At 45.6% G+C, this 21,717-nt stretch overlaps 1 protein-coding gene across 1 annotated transcript in view; it reads left to right on the plus strand.

The window, feature by feature from the left end:
- Positions 1-21,717, plus strand: part of LOC132870623 (venom phosphodiesterase 1) — a 217,302-nt gene that overhangs the window by 39,340 nt on the left and 156,245 nt on the right. Inside the window, exons 8-10 of the mRNA XM_060904353.1 lie at positions 17,592-17,711; positions 21,053-21,162; positions 21,340-21,405. Coding sequence (XP_060760336.1) covers positions 17,592-17,711; positions 21,053-21,162; positions 21,340-21,405 — 296 coding nt within the window. The remainder of the gene's footprint in view (positions 1-17,591; positions 17,712-21,052; positions 21,163-21,339; positions 21,406-21,717) is intronic.

A 21,717-nucleotide genomic window follows, 5' to 3' on the forward strand; every position in this document is an offset into this window, starting at 1 on the left:
TTTCTCCGATGTCCGCGCTGAGGGTCGCAGTCCGAGGAGAGGAGGTTAGCGGCGCGTTGCGTCCAACCGCGGCTAACGAAGCAGGGAGATGAAGGCCTAGCTGGCCCACGGTGCTTCAGGAGAAACCTCCGGTGATGCGTCGACGAGAAAAAGGCTGAGAGGAGCGAAGCTGTCCGCAAATGCCTCTTAGCGTGGAAAACTACTTAACTGTAGTTAAACTTTGCAAAGGTTTAGAATCAAAACCACTATATCGCTGAAACTTAGCGGGTCGTTCAAAAGTTCGGCCGAAACTAATTTGAACAGGCTGTTCTCAGACAATAGCGGTTAGTCTCAACACTGTAGGCGAGCGTGCCTACAGTCCGTCCGACCACTCCAGTAGTCAGAACATGAGAGAGCGAATCGAGGCGCTCTCGATACAGTTAAAGCAGTTCCACTTCACGTCACATCCGGGTGGAGCGCGCAAGGAAATTGTGGGATCGTTATAGGGGGCGCTGGCGAGTTACCAACATTCCCCCCTTGGCCATAGGCGCTGAAAGGAGTGATACCCTATGGGCACATGGTGTTTAGTCTGCGACCCACGGTCCCTAGTAATCCACAATGAGGTAGTTCCACAATGAGGTAGTTCCACAATGAGGTAGTTCCAAGGGTCCTTTCTGTGAAAAGTCTTTCAGACACAGTTCAACAGTTCAATTCATTTCATACAGTCCATAAGATGCATAGGCACTTGGGCATGAAAGCATAGGCACTTGGACATGAAAACAATTACACTATGGCTACTTAACTACCTTCTACATACAATATTTCACACAGCAAACAAAAATAATCAAAACTCCATAAAGGAAAATGGAAAAGAGGGGTTAGTTAGCGTGTTAGCAAGCCTACTCTTCAAGAAAGTTAGTGGAGGCCTTAGGCCTGATGGAGAATCGGACAATGCCACGATCTAATTTCTCAGGTGCGTAGATCGTTTTGTCCAGTTTGCGGTGTAGTGTCAGTATGTACCTGTGTAGAGTGATGGCTATGAAGACTGTGATAACCCAACCGCTAGCTAGAAATCCCAGCGCAATTCGGCTTATTAAAGATCCTTGATCGGACGAAGGGTTTGCGCGGTTATTCAAGAAAGTGGTAGCGATGCCAGTGGGCTTAAGATCGAATTGCACGGTTTTGGTCCCTTCCAGCAGTAGTTGTGCTTGGAGGGTGGAGTTTATCTCAAGTTCGTGACCTGGGAAGGCATCGGGCATTTCTATCTCGGTCTCATACTGGTCAGCGCTAAGGTGATGGAGGGTGATGTCACCCACGTGAACAGTGGCTCCTAGTGGGACACTTAGGAGAGAGGTTTCGTTAGGGATCTTCATTCTAGTGGCAGTGTTATGTTGATCATATGATACCAGAATCTCAGTTTGGGGAGTGTTGATTAGCCACCGATTACCAGCTCTTTCTACTCTAGTTCCTATTCCTTCATCTTCATCTTTAATAGACAATTTGCCTGCACACTTCTGCTCGGGGACTTTTGTCAATCCACAGAGACGGTCTGTGGTGTCTCGGATAAAGGGATTGCTGGGGCAGACCCAGTGGATATCTTTGGTAGAGGTGCACATGTCTAAATTAGGGACGAGGTAGATAGAGGGGTTGTCATCGTGATAGGCTATGGTGGGAGGTGTCTGCAAACGTACGTGTACGTCGTTGTTCCAGAAACCTACATTAAGGACAGATTTGATTCTGTATATGTTTTGCCGTTCAATAACGGGGAGATTGAGGATGAAGCCTATTTCTAGGTTTTGAGGGTTCACAAAAATGGGGATAGCACTGCCAAGACTATAAGCCAGATGAATCTGTGATGAGTAAACGTTAGTCGTGGTAGTAGATCGGAGTATGCTGTCAACCATGCTGAGGGGTATCAAATATGGTGGGATTTTACGTCCACTCAGGGTGCTGAGAGAGCTACTTACTTCTCTCATCAGGTCCTGCATTAGGTCTCGGATTACTCGGACGTACTTGACTTCGCTTCTCATGATTGCTGCTAGCCTGTCTACGGCATGTACTGTGTTCTTGATTAATGTAGAATGCATGTTAACGGTTAGTATGGTTCCCTGCAGGGTTTTGCCTAGGCCCTGCAGCTCCTCCTGTTGAGTTAGTAGTCTACCCTGGATTTCTGCAACATACAGGAGTTTGTTATTCCGATTTGAGTGGTAACAAGGGTGGTTACTTATAGATGCACGCTTATGGATTGAGAGGCATGCAACTAAGTTGGGCAGGCTATAACTTACTGTTTGTCCACCCCCCTATGGAGTGTGGACTGCTCAAAAAGCTTTATTTGGTTGCTATGGACCCATCTATACGAAGGCGCCTGGCTGGGCTTCGAAGTTTTGATGCGGTAGGCGACGGGGGACAGTTTACCGACGATTTCGAAAGGGCCGGACCAACGGGGTAAGAATTTTCTGGCTACTCCTACCGGTTTGGTGAAATTGAAGTATAGGACTCTGTCGCCTACTTCGTACTCACGGTGTGTCGCCTTTCTGTCGTAGTAAGCTTTCTGTCCTTTCGCACTCTTTTCGAGGTGTTCCTGGGCCCACGCAAACGTGGCCTGCAAGTGGCGTTGCAAGTCGGTGACGTACTGGTGTGCGGTGTACGCAGTGGCAACGCTTAGGTCCTCTGGTCGGTAGAGGAGGTGTAAGGGAAGAACCATTTCACGGCCAGTCATCGTTTCGAACGGGGTGACTCCGGTGGTGCGGTGAGGAGTGGACCGAATGGCCATCAGCACCAGAGGGAGTTTGATGTCCCAATCTTTGCCATGGTGACTCACATACTTGCGAAGCATGCTCACGATGGTTTGGTTGGCGCGTTCGACCTGACCGGAAGACTGAGGATGATACGCGATGTGGAATTTTGCCTCGACTCCGAGCATCTCCCACAACACTCTCATGACCTCTGCGGTGAAATGAGTACCTCGGTCGGAATCAATGGATAGGGGCAAGCCCCAACGGCTGAACACATGGTTCATAAGAAGGAGAGCGGTGGTCTCTGCGGTTTCGTTTGGGGCGGGCAAGCATTCCACCCACTTCGTGAACGCGCAAGTGACGGTCAGGAGGTACTTATTACCTCGAGCCGATTTCGGCACTGGTCCAACCCAGTCTATCTGGAGATTAGACCAGGGGAATGAGATGCCTTTGCTTTGCAGTGGGGCGCGGTTCAACGGTTGGGCTGGTCGGAATTGGCAGCAAATCAAGCACCCTTTGACATACTCAGTAACGTCCTGAATCATGAAGGGCCAATAGACAATCTGTTGGAGTGTCTGGTAGGTCGCCTGAGCGTTCCTATGGCCCCCGCACGGGCTGTCATGAGCGTACTGCAACATGACCCCCCTATGATCTGTGGGCACGACCCACCGGGGAGGTCCCTGGTTGCGTGGTGTGTACACCAGGAGTCCTTTCTCGAGTTTTAAGCCGTTTTTGAGATTGTGAAGGTGATTTAAGTCTCGGGACTGTTGCAACTCTTGTGGGGAAATTGGGGACGCCACGGGGTCCGCAAGGAACTTACGGATTTGGTGGATCACGGGATCCCTTTCCTGCATAGACACCAACTCGGCATCCTGGGGCAGTCGGCCGAGTTGCACTGTTCCTGCTTGGGGTACTGCGTCAGTTTGACCTGCTCTAGCCTGTCGGCGAGTAATCGCGGTTACGTCATGGCGTGGCGTCTCGGGAAGCCATGGCGGCTGGAATTCCCAAAGGGGGCCGTCTACGGCTCCCGCTTTGGCGAGGCCATCTGCCTCATCGTTACCGACTTTGTCAGGTCCTGGGACTTGAGAATGTCCCTTCACCTTCTTCCAATAGACGCACATTCCCTGTTCGGTTACGAGTCGATCGCATGCTAGGAAGAGTTCGGAGTGTTTCACTTCCTTGCCCCTTGCATTTTTCATGTCCTGCACCTTCCACGAGGGAAAGTGTGAGACGAAGCTATGCCTGGCATAATTTGAATCAGAGCAGAGGACTAACCGCTTGATGTTCTCACGGGCAGCTTGTTGCAGGACGATGAGCACGGCTGCTACCTCCGCATATTGGCTAGTCTTAGCCCCGAGTCGATGTTGGTATTTCCCTTGTATAGGGCCGTTCGCCCATACGATACCGACACCGGCTTGGACTTTGCGTTCATGATGGAATGAGCATCCATCTATGTAAGCGGTGGGGAGGTCTTTGCAGACGTTCTCGTCATAGTAGTGGTGGTCGGAGGGGAGAGCAGGTACGGTTGTTAGTTCGGTTTGATCTGGACTATTCTCGCAGTCGCAATGCTGGCATTCCGCCAGCCCTCGGCCAAGCACCATCTTGTGGTTCTGGGCGTACTTCACCTCGACGTCGTAGCCCTGTAGTGCCATCATCCAAGCTGCGATGCGACTGTTCGAAACTCTTCCCTCTCTCAGCCTCTGGCTGTTCAAGAACGAGACCGGTTGATGATTGGTCTCTATCACCACCTTCTGGCCACCAATGTAACTGCGAAAGTGTTCAACGGCCCAGACCGTGGCCAGCAGGGCTTTTTCGCAGTCTGAAAATTTCAACTCCACAGCACTGAGGGGCCGACTGGCGTATGCTACGACACGGCGATCTTTGTCATGCTGCTGTGACAGTGCAGCGCTCAGGCAGTGGGTGGAGAAACTAGCCTCCAAGAAGAACGGTTTGTCTTTGTCGGGATACGCGAGGCAGGGAGCAGAGCAGAGCTTCTGCTTCATGCTCTTGAACGCGAGTTCTTGAGGCTCACTCCACTGGAAGGGTTTATCCTTCCGGAGGAGCTCGGTGAGCGGTCGTGCTATCTCCGCGTAGTCCTCGATGAACTGTCGGGAGTAGTTGCAGACCCCTAAGAAGCTCCTGAGTTCGGGTACGTTGGATGGGGCTTTGATATCTTGGATAGCCCGCACCCTCCCTGACTGGGGTTCAATGCCATCTGGCCCGACGCACAGTCCAACGTATTCAACTTTGGTGCGACACCACTGCCCTTTGGTGACAGAGAGCTTCGCTCCTGCTCTGGACAGCTGGGACAGAACATGGCGTATCTCTTCGAGGTGTGCATCAAAAGTCTGTGACCTAATGAGGATGTCATCGACGTAGATCAAGTTGCCACGAGCTGCGGCATCGCTCATTGCCTTATGCAAGAAGATGTTGAATTCAGCGGGGGAGTTCGCGTAGCCGAACGGACATCGGTTGAAAGTTAGCTGGCGGTTCCCAAAGGAAAAGGCCAGCTTGTGCTGGTCAGCTGGATCCACGCGCATGGTCCAGAATCCACTCGCCACGTCGGCGGTGGAGAAGAACTTTGCACCCTTCACCTTGGCAAGTTCTTGATCCAGATGGATCATGGGCCATCTTGACAAGGGCACTTGCTTGTTCAGCTGCCTATAGTCAATGGTGAGACGCCACTTGCCGTTCGGTTTCAGCACTGGCCATAAGGGGGAGTTGTAAGTCGAGTTACACTCACGAATGATCTGCTTTTCCAGCAGAGTGTCCAGTGTTTCTTGTATTGAGTCGTATGCGGCTAACGGGATTTTGTATTGCCGCACGAACGTCGGTGGAGCGTTCGGATCTGTTGGGATTCGGACGGTGTGGATGTCCGTGACTCCGCAGTCATTGGAATCTCGCGCCCAGATCGCCTTGAAGTCGTAGAACAGTTCACGGAGCTGTCGTCTCTGGGCGTCCGTGGTCAGGCTGTCAGCTTTCACCAGCTGTTGTTGAACTTCTCGTTCAAAGCCTGGGTACGGTTCACCTAGAGCTGAATCAACGACCTCAGTTGCAGGGGTGTCGTTGCTCGATTGCGTGGCAAGAGCATACACCAGCATGTGTTTCGGGGTGTCAGTTTTGGTCATGACTATGCGCTCGTCGCAAAGCATGATGTGAGGTTCGATGCGGATCATGTGGAAAGGAAGAGTGATCCAGGGAGGTTCCACTGGATCGGAATGAGTGTCCGGCGTTGGCAGCTCACCAATGACTGGAATGGTGAGTTCAAAGTCATGGAATGCCTGGTCTATCAGAAGGCCTAAAGGCCGACGGGCGGGGATCGTGATGGCGTCCCGCGTGGAGTTTTGAACCAGGAGGTAAGCGGAACGATGACTCACTTCAAGCAGCGGAGTCCCACACACGGCTAAATCGAGCTCCATGAAGAATCTGAGAGGCTGGAAGAACGCCTGGGAGCTACGAAACTGTTGGTCTTTCATGATGACCAGCTTAAGAGGGGAACCAGCAGTCCTAGCGGGAATGACAATGTCAAATTCGCTAGCGACATGGCAGGCTTGGGGAATCGTTTGTCCTGACCGCATTTGTTCCAGGTCAGCTTGGAACGGGTGCTTAGCAGCGTCGGCTTGGGTCCAGATGACCCGGTTGACTAGGTCCAGTTGGGCTCCCAGTCTGACCAAGATGTCTGCCCCAATGACCAGTGGGTCAGGAAGTCCGGGGACGACACTCAAGAAATGAAGGAATTCTCTCTGACCGATGGCGAGCGACACGGCGCAGACGCCTGTGGCTTTGATGGGGCTCTGGGGTTGTTCGGCTGACAGTAGCCGGTGGCTCTTCTGCACAAAGACAGGGGAAGGAGTGCTCTGACGCACTATGTCGAACCACGTTTGGCTGATGGCTGACTTCTCTGACCAAAGCGCTAACCTGACGCCAGGTGCCGTGACGCCGTTGACAATAATGTTGCCAGATATCCAGGGGTAGTACCTGGTTGGGGCAGATTCGCCAAGAAAGCAAAGGAAAGACGGGTGGCCATCAAGCGCGTTGCGGTTGAGAGGAGTGTCGGTTGAGTTTGGTGCGTCTTGACTCGGCTCAGGGTGGAGCGGAGTGGTCTCGAGGTTCTCGGGGACCTGCCCTGACTCAGCTATCGGTGGAGTAGCCTCCACCCTAACTTCATCGCAACAGGCTCGATCGTGACGACGAGGATCTGGGGTCTGTGGGGACGCGACCTGGGCCCACAGTTGCCCACGACGACAGTCAATGAGGGGCGCTAGCCTATCTAGTAGGTCTTGGCCAATGAGGAACGGTTCTACACCAACAGAGCAGATGTAAGTGGGGTGAGTGATGGACATGCCCTGGAAGGTGAGTTCTAACCATGCAATGGTTGTTACTGGGGCTTGATTCTGGGTGAAGCTAACCAAGTTGACGTCACAACGTTCGGTTCTGATGGGTCTACCTTGCGCGCGCCGCGCATCAGAAACCTCTGCGAAGACTTTGGAACACATCAGGGTGATTTTTGACCCGGTATCTAAGAGAGCTTGGAGGGAAACGTTGCCTTCTACCACCACTGGGGTATAGATACGCTTGGCGTTGCCTTTCCTAACCAAATCTCCAAGAAACTGCGTCAGGGGTGCATCCTGCGGGTCAGGCTTCACTAACGGAGGGGGTGGTTTCAACTCATCACTGCCTATTGGGCAGGGGTCCTTTCCCCACCCCACGAGGTAGACACGCGGTGGTGGTGGGGATGGGTCCCGGCCTAGTCATGCTGACGGTTCGTCCCTGTCCTTGCTCGGCTTACCCTTCCTGTTCTTATTGCTCAGCAGTTGTTTAACCCGTGCTAATTCGGTCCTCAATTCTGCCATCCCAAGCGGCTCTTGGTTGGCTTGTTTAATCCGTGCTAATTCAGCCCTCAGTTCTGCCATCCCAAGTGGCTCTTGGTTGGCTTGTTTAGCGGTAGCTAGCTTAGGGCTCCGCTCCCTTCGAGAGGAGTTGCGATGGGGCCTTGACTGTCCGCTATTCTGAGATTTAGGGCCGTGACTGCCAGGTTTGCGGTTACCTTGTCCTTTGGCGTTGGAGCCCTGTTCCCCCTTGACTCCAGCTTGTCGAACTTTCCAGTTACCTTTGGGTTGGCTCGACGTCTGGTGGCCGGGGTTTGGGTTCGCCCAAGGGGGCCCGCGGTTTGGGGCTTCACCCCCTTCTAGGCCTAAGGACTGATCTTCCTGCTCATATAGGCTGAGGACTCTGGGATCGTCCTCGTGGCGGTCTGTGGGTCGGACGAACGTCTCCCACGTTAGTTGTGCGGTGCGACGCATTTCTCTCATAGTATGGGGGCGCTGGCGACACGCGAGTGTTACTTGGTTACGGATGCACGGGTGAAGGTTATGGAGGAAGAGGGACTTGAAGTTGCGATCTTCCTCTAGCCCGGGCTCGCTTCTGCCCTGAAAGTACGCTGCGCGGAGCCGACGGTAGTACTCGCGAGGGTGTTCGCTTCGTTTCTGTCTGATCAGAATAGCACCCATCGTCGCAGCAGTCTCGTCCTCGTACAACGAGTATTCCTCTTTCAAGTACTTGCGTATCTTCTTGTAGTTGTCGAGGACTGACTGCGGTAAGGTCTCAACGAATGCTCGTACGCCACTACCTAAAGTTTTCCAGACTAGTCTGGCCTTTTCATGCGACGTAGCCTCTGGCAGGTCCAGGAGGCTACGCTCGATTTCCCGGAAATAATCATTAACGCTTCGGTGTCTATGATTTTCCGGCTCAAAACGCTCTATGTCTTTTTCAAGGACGTCGATTTGGCGGATCCTAGTTTTGCGTTCTGCGACGAGGCGTTTTGATTTTGACCCGTAGGGGTCCTCGCTGTCTTCGCTATTTGAGCTGCTCTCATATCGCCTATGTCTGCGTTTCGGCTTGTAGGCGGCCTCTCCGTCAGAGGAGTCTGAGGGTACGTAGCGCGGCGTTTTCTGCGGGCTAGAGGCTGCAGCGATATTGAAGCGCGAGGGGGTGTAGTGGGGAGTAAAGTAAAAACTCCCAGCGCCACGAGGTGGCGATCGCGCGACTTTCACGCGAGTTGAGCTTGAGTGCGGTGTCTGATCTACCGTTCTAAGCTCAGGTTCTTCCTCCTCCAGAGCGGAACTCTGTTCTTGGGAGGGTTTGGCCGATCCCTCATCTGAGCGACGTGCTTGCGTCACTTCTTCTCTGAGGTATTCTATTTCGCGCTTTAGTTCATCTTGTGTGGCTCTCAGGCCCACGAGGCTACTCTCCGCGCTTTCTGCTCTCCTTTGAGCTTCGGCCAGTTGTCGTTTTAGTGTTCTTTTCTCTTGTTCGAGGGTCATACACACATGTTCCATTTCCTTATAGTAGATCATGAACAATTTGGGTAGCCCTTCTGGGAGAGTCATAGTACGCTCCTTAAGTTCCCTAACGGCTATGTGTATTTCATCAAAGCGAGCCTTTTGGTCCAGATCACAGAAGTAATTTCTCCTATCCTCCGGGACTTGGCCTAAATCGCCTACAACGTCGAAGAGAGAGAGGAGGGGCCCTTCTGACTCCCTTGATGGGGAACGCGACATTTTGTTCGAAATGTATTAATTAACTTAAAGGAAATTAATACTAGGTGTTGATTAGGTTAGAATTTAATTTAATCCAAGTTGCTAAATAATTGATGTGGTTTCTTAGCTACTTTGTTTTCACTAATGTTTCACTTGTATTAATTAGCTCAATTAATAATTAGTTAACAATAATGATTATTATTATTAATAATATTAATTAAGTACTTGGATTAGATATTACTCTAATGTACTAATCAATTAAACCAGTTTATCAGCTAACTGTGGTTGGCAGCTGAATTTCAGTTCTGTGATTAACACACTGTTAATGATTCACCATTAAAGTCATCTGTGTTATACCTTGGCAGTTGATTTTGGGTATACAGCAGTTTACAAGTGATTGTTGAGAAATTCACAAGGTCATTAAACTATTCCTCACACGGGGCACCACTTTAATGTAGGTTGAATTGGGATTAATTAAATTATAAATTATGTGATAATTGATAATTAAATTAATCAATTTATAAATAAAGATCAGTCTCATAAAATCTTAAATTATTAATCTTAATACTCACCGTGAATGGTTACACTCAAGATTAATGGTAGCTCTGTATTAGATGGGAAACCCAGTTGTATACAAAAGCTAAATTCTGAAGGAAAAAGGAGTTCTAAATAGTTGACCTTGTGAATAAACAACAGGAACAAGTAAAATGCAATTCAATTTTATTAGCTTTTATTTGTCTACTACTCACTAATAATAATAAACTCAAAATACATTCAATGTCAGCAAAGGTAATAACAAGACAAAACAATGGAACAATTACACCTGGACTATAAATTTGAGGGAAAGAGAGAGAGAAAGAGATAGAAGGAAAAAGAAAAGAATCCCTTGTGTGTGCGTGTGTGAGGCTAGGGCAAGCCGATGCGTGTGTGTGTGTGTGTGTGACCTAGCTTGTCGTTAGCTAAAACAAAGGAACGTTAGCTAAAACAAAGGAATGTTAGCTAAATAGAACAAAGGATTAGCTCTGTGGCTAATGTGTGCTTTGTGTAGGTATCTGTGGGCAGATGCTAATGACTAGCCACTCTGGCAATGCTTAAACAAAATGGCGGTCAGTGCCTAGGTGTCGTATCACAGGTAACTCAATGAGGAAGGTATCAAAATGGCGTCGGAAAGATGGCGCCTGCAGGCCTAGTCGAGAACACAAGCCTACCAGCTAGCGTATCACCCTGAGGTAGCTAGCAATAAGTTGCTAAGGAGAATCTGACCACGCTACAGCTGGATCCAAACACTGCACTTAACAATTTCCAACAGACTATCTAGGCAAAGAACTCAACGCGAGAGAGAGAGAGAGTGTGAGAGAGTGTGTATATGTGTTGGATGGAGAGAACTAGGCCTTGTAGCGGTCTAGCCTCGGAGCTTAAAATAACAAACTTGTCGCTGCGCTGCTAATCAGATAGGGAAGCTAGCAATGGAGTTAAGGAAAGATATCATGCAAGATACCCTGTCTAACAAGTTCAAAGAAAAAAAACAGAACCAAAACAAACAATAAAAACAAACAAACAAACAATAAAAACAAACAAACACCTTCCGTGTCTGAGCGGGTATGCTAAATAGCTCAAAGCTTAAACATGACCCTAACAACCATCTGAATAAGCTACAAATTAAAAATTTTCCCAAGTGCCTACTCAATGCGATGGAAGTTCTTTCTCCGATGTCCGCGCTGAGGGTCGCAGTCCGAGGAGAGGAGGTTAGCGGCGCGTTGCGTCCAACCGCGGCTAACGAAGCAGGGAGATGAAGGCCTAGCTGGCCCACGGTGCTTCAGGAGAAACCTCCGGTGATGCGTCGACGAGAAAAAGGCTGAGAGGAGCGAAGCTGTCCGCAAATGCCTCTTAGCGTGGAAAACTACTTAACTGTAGTTAAACTTTGCAAAGGTTTAGAATCAAAACCACTATATCGCTGAAACTTAGCGGGTCGTTCAAAAGTTCGGCCGAAACTAATTTGAACAGGCTGTTCTCAGACAATAGCGGTTAGTCTCAACACTGTAGGCGAGCGTGCCTACAGTCCGTCCGACCACTCCAGTAGTCAGAACATGAGAGAGCGAATCGAGGCGCTCTCGATACAGTTAAAGCAGTTCCACTTCACGTCACATCCGGGTGGAGCGCGCAAGGAAATTGTGGGATCGTTATAGGGGGCGCTGGCGAGTTACCAACATATATATATATATATATACACACATGTATTACTGTATACTGTATATATGTATTGTATGTGTGTATATATGCATAACATAAGTATCTGTATATATGATTTGATTTGGTCGATATTATACCATGTCGGTATGTTTTGGTATGTTGGTATGTTTTCTTTTTTGTTTATTGCTTTTGTTTTCCTTTGTATATATAGTTTATTATGGTGGAAAGTGACATTTGATTAATGGTGGTATAGAGGGTTAGGATTGGATAAGTTATTACTTCTTCCTAATCCTTTCTGAACATTGTTATGTTATTGCCTTGTGGCTACGCTATTCTGTTTGTTTATGACGATGTTTTGATTATTGCATTTTTTATTTAAATTTTTATTTTTATATCTTTCTTCTTTATTGCTCAGAATAAAGTAATCAATCAATCAATCAATCAATCTATATATATATATATATACGCACACACACACACCTGTATAACTTAAGATATATATATATATATAAAATCCATCCGGGTGGCACGGTGGTGTAGTGGTTAGCGCCGTTGCCTCACAGCAAGAAGGTCCTGGGGTTCGAGCCCAGCGGCCAGCAAGAGCCTTTCTGTGTGGAGTTTGCATGTTCTCCCCATGTCTGTGTGGGTTTCCTCCAGGTGCTCCAGTTTCCCCCACAGTCCAAAGACATGCAGGTTAGGCTAATTAGTGGCTCTAAATTGACTGAGTGTGAGTGGTTGTTTGTCTTTGTGTCAGCCTGGTGACTTGTCCAGGGTGTACCCTGTCTCTCACCTATAGTCAGCTGGGATAGGCTCCAACTTGCCTGTGACCCTGCAGAACAGGATAAGTGGCTACAGATAATGGATGGATTTTATATATATATATATATATATATATATATATATATATATATATATATATATATAAATAATATCTTATTTTGTTTTTATTCCAGTTTAATACAATACTACTCTACACACTTGAAAGCTTTAAGCAAGTGTCAGGGTGCAGGCACTTATGGAAGCAGTTGTACAGGAGGCCGGATGCATTGCAAATTAGCAGCCAAATCCAAGTCATGAGACTGAAGGCAGAGTCAGGGTCGAGCATAGGGTCAGTCGATTTACAAATAGTGTGTCAGAGAATAAACCAAGTTCAGAGTCTAGATATAAACAGAAAACAAAGTCAGGTCACTAAGTCAGATTTGAGGAGCAAACGGCTTGGTATAACGGGCAGATCCAGGAAAATGGGAAGGGGGGGTGTCAACCCAGTAAGGGTGGGGGGCCGAGGGGCTGCCAGAGGCTCAGATTCCAAGACTCAGGCAATTTCAAGCAGATATTCTTCAGAGCCATTGCAAAAATCAACATCTCTCTCAGACCTATCCAGCCAGTGTCATAAAAATCAAAGTGAAGCTCACCCCCCCAAACGGCATGTGTCCCATGTACATACACAGGGTATAGCCAGTACAGGGATATCCTATTAATGAATACGAGCAGTAGCTGGTTAGCCGACATGTGTGATCATTTTGGCTTGTGAACATGCATGTTAACGATACCATATACTTAAAAGGATCACGCACACCCTTTACATGTAATCTACAGTGCAGTCCAGGGAATACAGTATGCTATTACAGTGTGGGAAATAAGGAATGTTAAACAGACGGTCACAGGACAGACAAGTCTGAAATGTTGTCTGTCTGTCCAAATTTCAAATCTGTCAGAATGATGGACCAAAGGCCTGGAACAATCTGGCCGGTGGCACTCTTAGGAGTGCTTTCCTTTCTGGGACGACCTCTTTTCCTGCGTGCTGGTTTCTCAGGATCTCTGGCATGGAATTCCTGGGTGAGAAGCGGATCCATGGTATCTTTGGCAGGCACCCAGCTGCATTTCTCCAGACCATACCCCTCCCAGTCCACTAGATATTCCAGGTTGCCTTGGCAATGATGGGAATTGAGGATCTTGTGTACCTGGTAGATTGGTTGTCCTTCTAGTTCTAGGGGTAAGGGAGGTTCAGTGGCTGGTGTATTGGTGGCTAGGGGTCCTTGAATGGCAGGTTTGAGGCATTACATGTGGAATGTTGGTGACAGGTAGCAATGTTGTGGGAGCTCTCGTCTGTAAGACACTTTGTTGATTCTGCTGAGGATTTTGAAGGGGCCTATGTACCTGGCATGGAGCTTACGGCATGCATTGTGATCTTGCAAGTCCTTGGTGGACACCCACACTCTGTCTCCTGGTGAGTACATGGGTGTCTTCCCCTCTGTGCTTGTCAGCATAGAATTTATACATGCTGGCCACTTGCTCTAGTCACTGGTGAACCCTTTCCCACAATTGATCACTCCTTTGGAACCAGGAGTCCACTGCCAGCATGTGTAAGGGTAAGTTGTCCCACAGGAGCAATGGCGGTTGATACCCAAGAGTGCATTTGAATGGTGTGAGCTGGGTGGCTGAGTGCTTAGTGGAATTTTGGGCATATTCAGCCCAGGGGAGTCTTTGTGATTTTCCATAAAGAACACCCTTAGGAAGCACCCAATCTCCTGACTGGTGCATTCCACTTGGCCATTAGACTGTGTATGGTGTCCCGAGGTTAGACTCACCAACACCCCTAGTTTGTCCATGAACTTCACCCACACCCTGGAAGTGAACTGGGGGCCCTGATTGCTTACAATATCCTCAGGGATCGAGTAATACCTAAAGACTTGTAAGAAGAGAAGTTTGGCAGTTTCAAAGGCAGTGGGCAAGCCGGGCAAGGGGATGAGCCTCAATGCCTTGGATAACTGGTCAATGACTGAGACTTGGGTAGATCTGTGATAAAATCTATCAACAGATGGGACCAGGGTCTTTGGGGTGTAGGCAGTGACAAAAGTTGAGGTGAAGCCTGAGGTCCCTTCGCTTGGGCACAGGCAGAACAGGAGGAGATGAATTTGTTGATTTCGGACATCATGTTTTCCCACCAATACTTAGTTCGGATGAGCTGATATGTGCATTGACTATTGGGGTGTCCAGTGGCAAGAGATGAGTGAGCCCAGGTAATGAATCGGCCTTGGAACTGCAGTGGGACGAAAATGAGACCAGGAAGACAAGCTTCTGGGGGGTTGCAAGGTTGAGCTTGTGCTATTTCCTTGTCAATTTCCCATGTGATGACATAAACAAAGCACTTGGGTGGCAAGATAGGAGTGGGTTCTTGGTTGAGGTTTGTGGATGTGTGAATTCTGGATAACACATTGGTTTTAGTGTTTCTGGAGCTGGGACAGTAGGAGATGGTGAATTGGAAGCGGGTAAAGAAGAGTGCCCACTGTGCCTGACATGGATTCAACCATTTAGCTGTCCTTAGATATTCAAAGTTCTTGTGGTTGGTGAGGATAACGAATGAATGTATGGCCCCTTCAAGCCAATGACTCCACTCTTCTAGGGCTAGCTTTATTGCAAGATGTTTCCAATTCCCTATGGCATAATTCTGTTCAGCTGATGAGCATTTCTTAGAGAAAATGCCTATGGGGTGTAGTTTGGGCTTTTCCCCGAATCACTGTGACAGCACCCCTCCCACTCCAGTTTCAGAAGCGTCTATGGTGAATGGTTTTGAGGGATCTGGATGTTTAAGAATTGGTGCTATGGTGAAAGCTGACTTGAGCTGATTAAAAGCATCCTCCATGGCCTGCTTCCACTGGAGATGCTTGGGACCCTTCATAAGCAAAGTTGCTGAGAGGGTCGGAGATGGCACTGAACCCTCTGATGAACTGGTGATAGAAATTGGCAAATCCTAGGAAACATTGAATTTCCTTGACAGTAGTGGGTGTGGACCAGGTAGTCATAGTGGAGACTTTGAGTCTATGCTTATGCCCTCAGCACTGATGATGTATCCCAGGAATGAAATCTGGATTGCATGAAATTCACACTTCACAGCCTTGATGTAAAGTTGGTTCTCTAGGAGCCAGGTTAGTACTGCTTTTATGTGTCCATGGTGGGTGACTTTGTCTGGGGAGTCAATCAGAATGTCTCCGATATATGCAAGTACATAACATCCCGACATCTCACTGAGGACATCATTCATGAGGCATTAGAAGACACTGGGTGCGCAAGAAAGTCCATATGGCATTACACAATACTCAAATGGCCCAAAGTAGTGCTAACTGCAGTTTTTTATTCGTCCCCCTCACGAATTTGCAACAAGTTGTAAGTGCTCCTAAAGTCAAGTTTGGTGAATATGTTAGCAGATCATAATTGTTCTGAGACCCCCTCCTTTCTTCTCCATTAAAAAGAAGCCACAGATGTGGGGATGTAGATGGATATATCCCTGTAGATGGATGGATATATCGCCATGCTTCCTGAACATACTCCTCCATGGTGGCTTGTTCTGTGATGGACAGCGGGTATATATGTCTGTGTGGAGGTGTGGTGTCAGGGAGAAGCTCAATGGCACAGTCATATGGTCTGTGCGGGGGCAAACCACTGGCCTTACCCTTGCTGAATACCTCTTTAAACTCATAGTAGCAGGCAGGAATATGTTCAACACCTCTGGGTGAAGGGCTGTCCATGGAGGTGGAAGCCAGGGCCTCTGTTCAGTGATGGCCATTCCAGGTTGACAAAAATGGCTTCTTTAACTCCTCGCTCATGAGTTACTGGGAGGTGGGGGTCTAAGACATCATTTATCAACCACCTACAATGCAGTCCTTGGCACACTTCTCAGACAACTGAATGCACACCAAAACCCAGCTGTTTTCAGTGGCTCACAGGAGGACAGAGAGAACCAACAATCCATTGATCACCCCAACGACTCTCGAGGCCATTCACACCCAGCCCCCAGTGACCCACACCAACAGGATGACTCAACGACACTTTAGGATTGCTTTTCATCCATGAGAGGATAAATACCTGATACTCCCTATTTGTCAGACAGAACTGAAGAAGCCTTTTGGATGAGAGGTGAAACGTCTTCAAGAATCTTCAAGCAAGTCCAGTTGCTCTCTTTTACCACCCACAAAAAGCTTGAGTTATTTTTCACATTAAACATCAGAATGGGGAAATTATGATCCCAGTAACTTTGGTCATGGCACAGTTGTTAATGCCAAATGGGTTGGTTTGAGTATTTAAGAAACTGCTGATTTCTTGAGATTTTCATGCACAATATGTCTGCAGTTTACACAGGATGGTGGAAAGCAGTAGACAGCAGTTCTGAAGATGTAGAGATCAGTGGAGAATGGCCAGACTTGTTCAAGCTTACAGGAAAATAATGCTAACTCAAATAACCACTCTTCTCTTTACAGCTGATTGTCAGCAGAAAAGCACAGAACACATGTTTTTTTTTCTCAAAATTCAACTGCCTACTCTTTAACTCTTTTGCCAAACCAAAGCTTAGTTGGTGTCCAGTAATACAACAGTGTGGTGTTACCATTATTAGTAGCTGCCACAACACCTTACAGGCCTCAGGATAGCATGAATAACAGATTGTAAGTCACAGGAGCTTGTAGGTGTCAGGATAGCAGGAATTGGAGCTTGTAGGGTTCTGGGTGGCAGCAGAAGCAGCTTATAGACCTAATGGTGGCTAACACCTTGTAGACCTCACAATGGCAGGAACAAGAGCTTATAGGCCTTAGAATAACAGGAAGAGCAGCTTGTAGGACTCAGTGTGGCAGCAGTAGCAGCTTATAGACATCAAGTTGACATTGTAGAGCTTAGGGTGGGAGGAGTAGGAACTGGTAGGATTTGAGAATGGCAGGAGCAGCAGCTTATAGACCTCATTTGTGGCAAGAGTAGGAGTTTGTAAGATTCTGGTTGGCAGCACTACCAGCTTATAAACCTCAAGGTGGCAGGAGTAGTGCTTTGTATACCTTAGGATAACAGGAGTAGGAGCTGCTAGGTTTGTATACCTTGGGATGACAGGAGTAGGACTTTTCCTTATAAAACTGCACTCATTGTACCTGAGATTACTTTTTTTTAAAGCAAAGGGTCATCTCACACCAAATATTGACTTTGTTTCATTTATTATAGATTACTGCTCTTTATAGTATTTTTTTAATGTTGAAACATTTCATTTCACAATTTTTTTAAGCCATTGTTGGTCTACAGCATTTCTTTACATGTGCCCAAGACTTGTGCACAGTACTGTGTGTGTGTGTGTGTGTGTGTTAAGTTATAAATGTTCTCTGTTTCTCTGTAGGGTCTGTACTGTGAGTCTCATGGTTTGGTGGATAACAACATGTATGACCCTGAATTTAATGCTTCGTTCAGTCTGTCTAATGCAGAGAAGGACAAAGGGAGATGGTACCTAGGACAACCGGTAATCATCACACATCCATATTTCCTAGCACGGCATAGATTTTTTACACTTTACTTGAACCCTGCATCATGACATTGACCTGATGTGATATGCTGTCTAAGTTTCCTTAACAGGTGAAATCCTGTAATATAACTGTGTTATATTATTGTATATTTCTGTTATACTCCTGTTATATTCCTGTAACCTTTCAGTGTTTTTATGGAAATAGTTCAGCTTTGTAAACCAAAATATCTTTCGTTAACCAGAAATTATACGATCTCGTGATTATATGGTTTATGTAATGTGAACGAGACAAAAGTGGGAAATGAATGTTTAGGCAATACTAGTAGTATTTATTAACACCAAATTTAGTCAGTTAATTAATGTCTCAACTTTTTTGGAATCGGGCTTGTATTTTTTTTTTTTTGTCTGAAAAGTGGTCTCTTGCATAGTATTCTGCTTTCTTTCGTGACTTTTTTTTCTGTAACATTTAACTCTGTGCTGGAAAACAAACATTTGTAAATCTAAAAAGATTTTACACTGACTTGATAATCTATAACAAAGTTTGTACTAAAAACTTTTGCACAGTACTGTAACTGTCGATTATGTACAATCCTGATTCCAAAAAAGTTGGGACAAAGTACAAATTGTAAATAAAAACGGAATGCAATAATTTACAAATCTCAAAAACTGATATTGTATTCACAATAGAACATAGACAACATATCAAATGTCGAAAGTGAGACATTTTGAAATTTCATGCCAAATATTGGCTCATTTGAAATTTCATGACAGCAACACATCTCAAAAAAGTTGGGACAGGGGCAATAAGAGGCTGGAAAAGTTAAAGGTACAAAAAAGGAACAGCTGGAGGACCAAATTGCAACTCATTAGGTCAATTAGCAATAGGTCATTAACATGACTGGGTATAAAAAGAGCATCTTGGAGTGGCAGCAGCTCTCAGAAGTAAAGATGGGAAGAGGATCACCAATCCCCCTAATTCTGTGCCGACAAATAGTGGAGCAATATCAGAAAGGAGTTCGACAGTGTAAAATTGCAGAGTTTGAACTTATCATCATTACAGTGCATAATATCATCAAAAGATTCAGAGAATCTGGAAGAATCTCTGTGCGTAAGGGTCAAGGCTGGAAAACCATACTGGGTGCCCATGATCTTCGGGCCCTTAGACGGCACTGCATCACATACAGGCATGCTTCTGTATTGGAAATCACAAAATGGGCTCAGGAATAATTCCAGAGAACATTATCTGTGAACACAATTCACCGTGCCAGCCGCCGTTGCCAGCTAAAACTCTATAGTTCAAAGAAGAAGCCGTATCGAAACATGATCCAGAAGCACAGACGTCTTCTCTGGGCCAAGGCTCATTTAAAATGGACTGTGGCAAAGTGGAAAACTGTTCTGTGGTCAGACGAATCAAAATTTGAAGTTCTTTATGGAAATCAGGGACGCCGTGTCATTCGGACTAAAGAGGAGAAGGACGACCCAAGTTGTTATCAGCGCTCAGTTCAGATGCCTGCATCTCTGATGGTATGGGGTTGCATTAGTGCGTGTGGCATGGGCAGCTTACACATCTGGAAAGACACCATCAATGCTGAAAGTTATATCCAGGTTCTAGAGCAACATATGCTCCCATCCAGACGACGTCTCTTTCAGGGAAGACCTTGCATTTTCCAACATGACAATGCCAAACCACATACTGCATCAATTACAGCATCATGGCTGCGTAGAAGAAGGGTTCGGGTACTGAACTGGCCAGCCTGCAGTCCAGATCTTTCACCCATAGAAAACATTTGGTGCATCATAAAACAGAAGACACAACAAAAAAGACCTAAGACAGTTGAGCAACTAGAATCCTACATTAGACAAGAATGGGTTAACATTCCTATCCCTAAACTTGAGCAACTTGTCTCCTCAGTCCCCAGATGTTTACAGACTGTTGTAAAGAGAAAAGGGGATGTCTCACAGTGGTAAAAATGGCCTTGTCCCAACTTTTTTGAGATGTGTTGTTGTCATGAAATTTAAACTCACCTAATTTTTCTCTTTAAATGATACATTTTCTCAGTTTAAACATTTGATATGTCATCTATGTTCTATTCTGAATAAAATATGGAATTTGGAAACTTCCACATCATTGCATTTCATTTTTATTTACAATTTGTACTTTGTCACAACTTTTTTGGAATCGGGGTTGTACCCAAACATAACTATATTTGGAAAAAATGATCTGCATTTTGGTTCATAGCACTGCCTAAACATTTAGCTCACAACATACTGTACACCTATGAACATAATTCACAATGAATATAATATAATATAATATAATATAATATAATATAATATAATATAATATAATATAATATAATATAATAATATCATAGGGGATTACAGGTGAATTACACCTACTTCATCAATATTCATTTGAAAGGGCAATTGGCTTTGGAGAAAACATAGGTAGTCTGAAGTTTCTACAATTAGTATTGAAACTACAGAACATTTCTGAATGCCGTTCTTACTTTTATGTAGCCAACACCTATGTTTACAAGGTTCAGACTTCAAAAGTCTTGTGCAGATAATTTATAATGTGGTTTTTTTTCACAAGGTTTGAAGACTCTGAAAATAGTTTTGTAAGGTTGTGTTTGCACTTAATTTAAATAAAAACAAATTTCATTACATTCACTTTACTCTCATATTGTTATTGCTGAGGGTGTCCAGAATATAACCATGTGTGTCACGTTTTCATGGATGTTTTTAGTTAGATGAAATACTTAAAAATGCCAAGGTTTATCAGACTGCCACAGAGTGTCTGACAGGCCCAGGACCTCAGAGTGTTAAAGATAACGAAATGTTGTTAAAAAGAACATTTAAGATGTCATATAAAGTGACTAAGTTTAACATTTAAAAGTACTTAAAGTCACGGCTACTTTTAAGAATACCAATAAAGGGTTTTAAAGTTACAAGTATATTTACTGAATTTAAAAAGTTCAGTAAAGGTACTTAAATTTACGACTAAATTTAAGGGCTGGTCTTAAAGGTAACTTAAATACACTACTAAATTTAAGGTTCCTTTAAGGTTTAGATTAAATTCAATTAAATTCACCTCGTGATAATGTAATACGTCACATTAAACTGATTTTTTTGGGGGTGAATGAATTTTCTTCATTTTATGCATGCTGTCAATGCCCATGTGTGGTTGCTGTTCCTGATTTTTTTTCCAATTTAAATAATAATAATAACAACAACAACAATAATAATAATAATAGCACTCGAGATTTCTGTGCATGTATGATTGGACTCTATGTGAACTATCCTTTTATCCCACTATCATCACATCTGTCTCTCAGATCTGGCTCACAGTGATGGATCAGGGTCTGCGAGCAGGAACCTTCTTCTGGCCAGGATCAGATGTGCAAATAAATGGAACTTTCCCAAATTTATATGAAAAATATAATGGGTACAGTACACATATATGTCCAGTAAGATCTGAATCCTATACAATGCAATACAACAAGATTTTAGGTTTCTCAACATTTTGGATGAATACCACTGTTGACTTCTCATTATTTAATCTGATGTGTGTGTGTGTGTGTGTGTGTGTGTGTGTGTGTGTGTGTGTGTGTGTGTGTTACAGAACAATCCCCTTTGAGCAGAGAGTTTTCACTGTTCTGAAGTGGTTACAGTTGCCTGATGATCAGCGGTAAATCCTCATTACTGAGATTCATTACATACTCACTACACTGTCATTTACATTATTATATACACTGCCTGGCCAAAAGAACAGTTGTCATTTGGATTTAAAAATCCAAATACTTAATAGCCTTTGATTGGATAATTACTGCAGTGATTAATATGTTTCAGCTGCAACAATTCTTTTAACCCAAACTGATGGAGTGAGTAGCTTCTCACTTCTTTAACAGCCATATTGGAAGATGTATCCCATAGTCATGGAAAAGATGTTACTGTGTTTCAGAAGGTCAAATTATCAAGTAAAGAGATTAGTTTAATGACT

This window comes from Neoarius graeffei, chromosome 2 (genome assembly GCF_027579695.1).
Source record: "Neoarius graeffei isolate fNeoGra1 chromosome 2, fNeoGra1.pri, whole genome shotgun sequence".
Classification (NCBI taxonomy): Eukaryota; Metazoa; Chordata; class Actinopteri; order Siluriformes; family Ariidae; genus Neoarius; species Neoarius graeffei.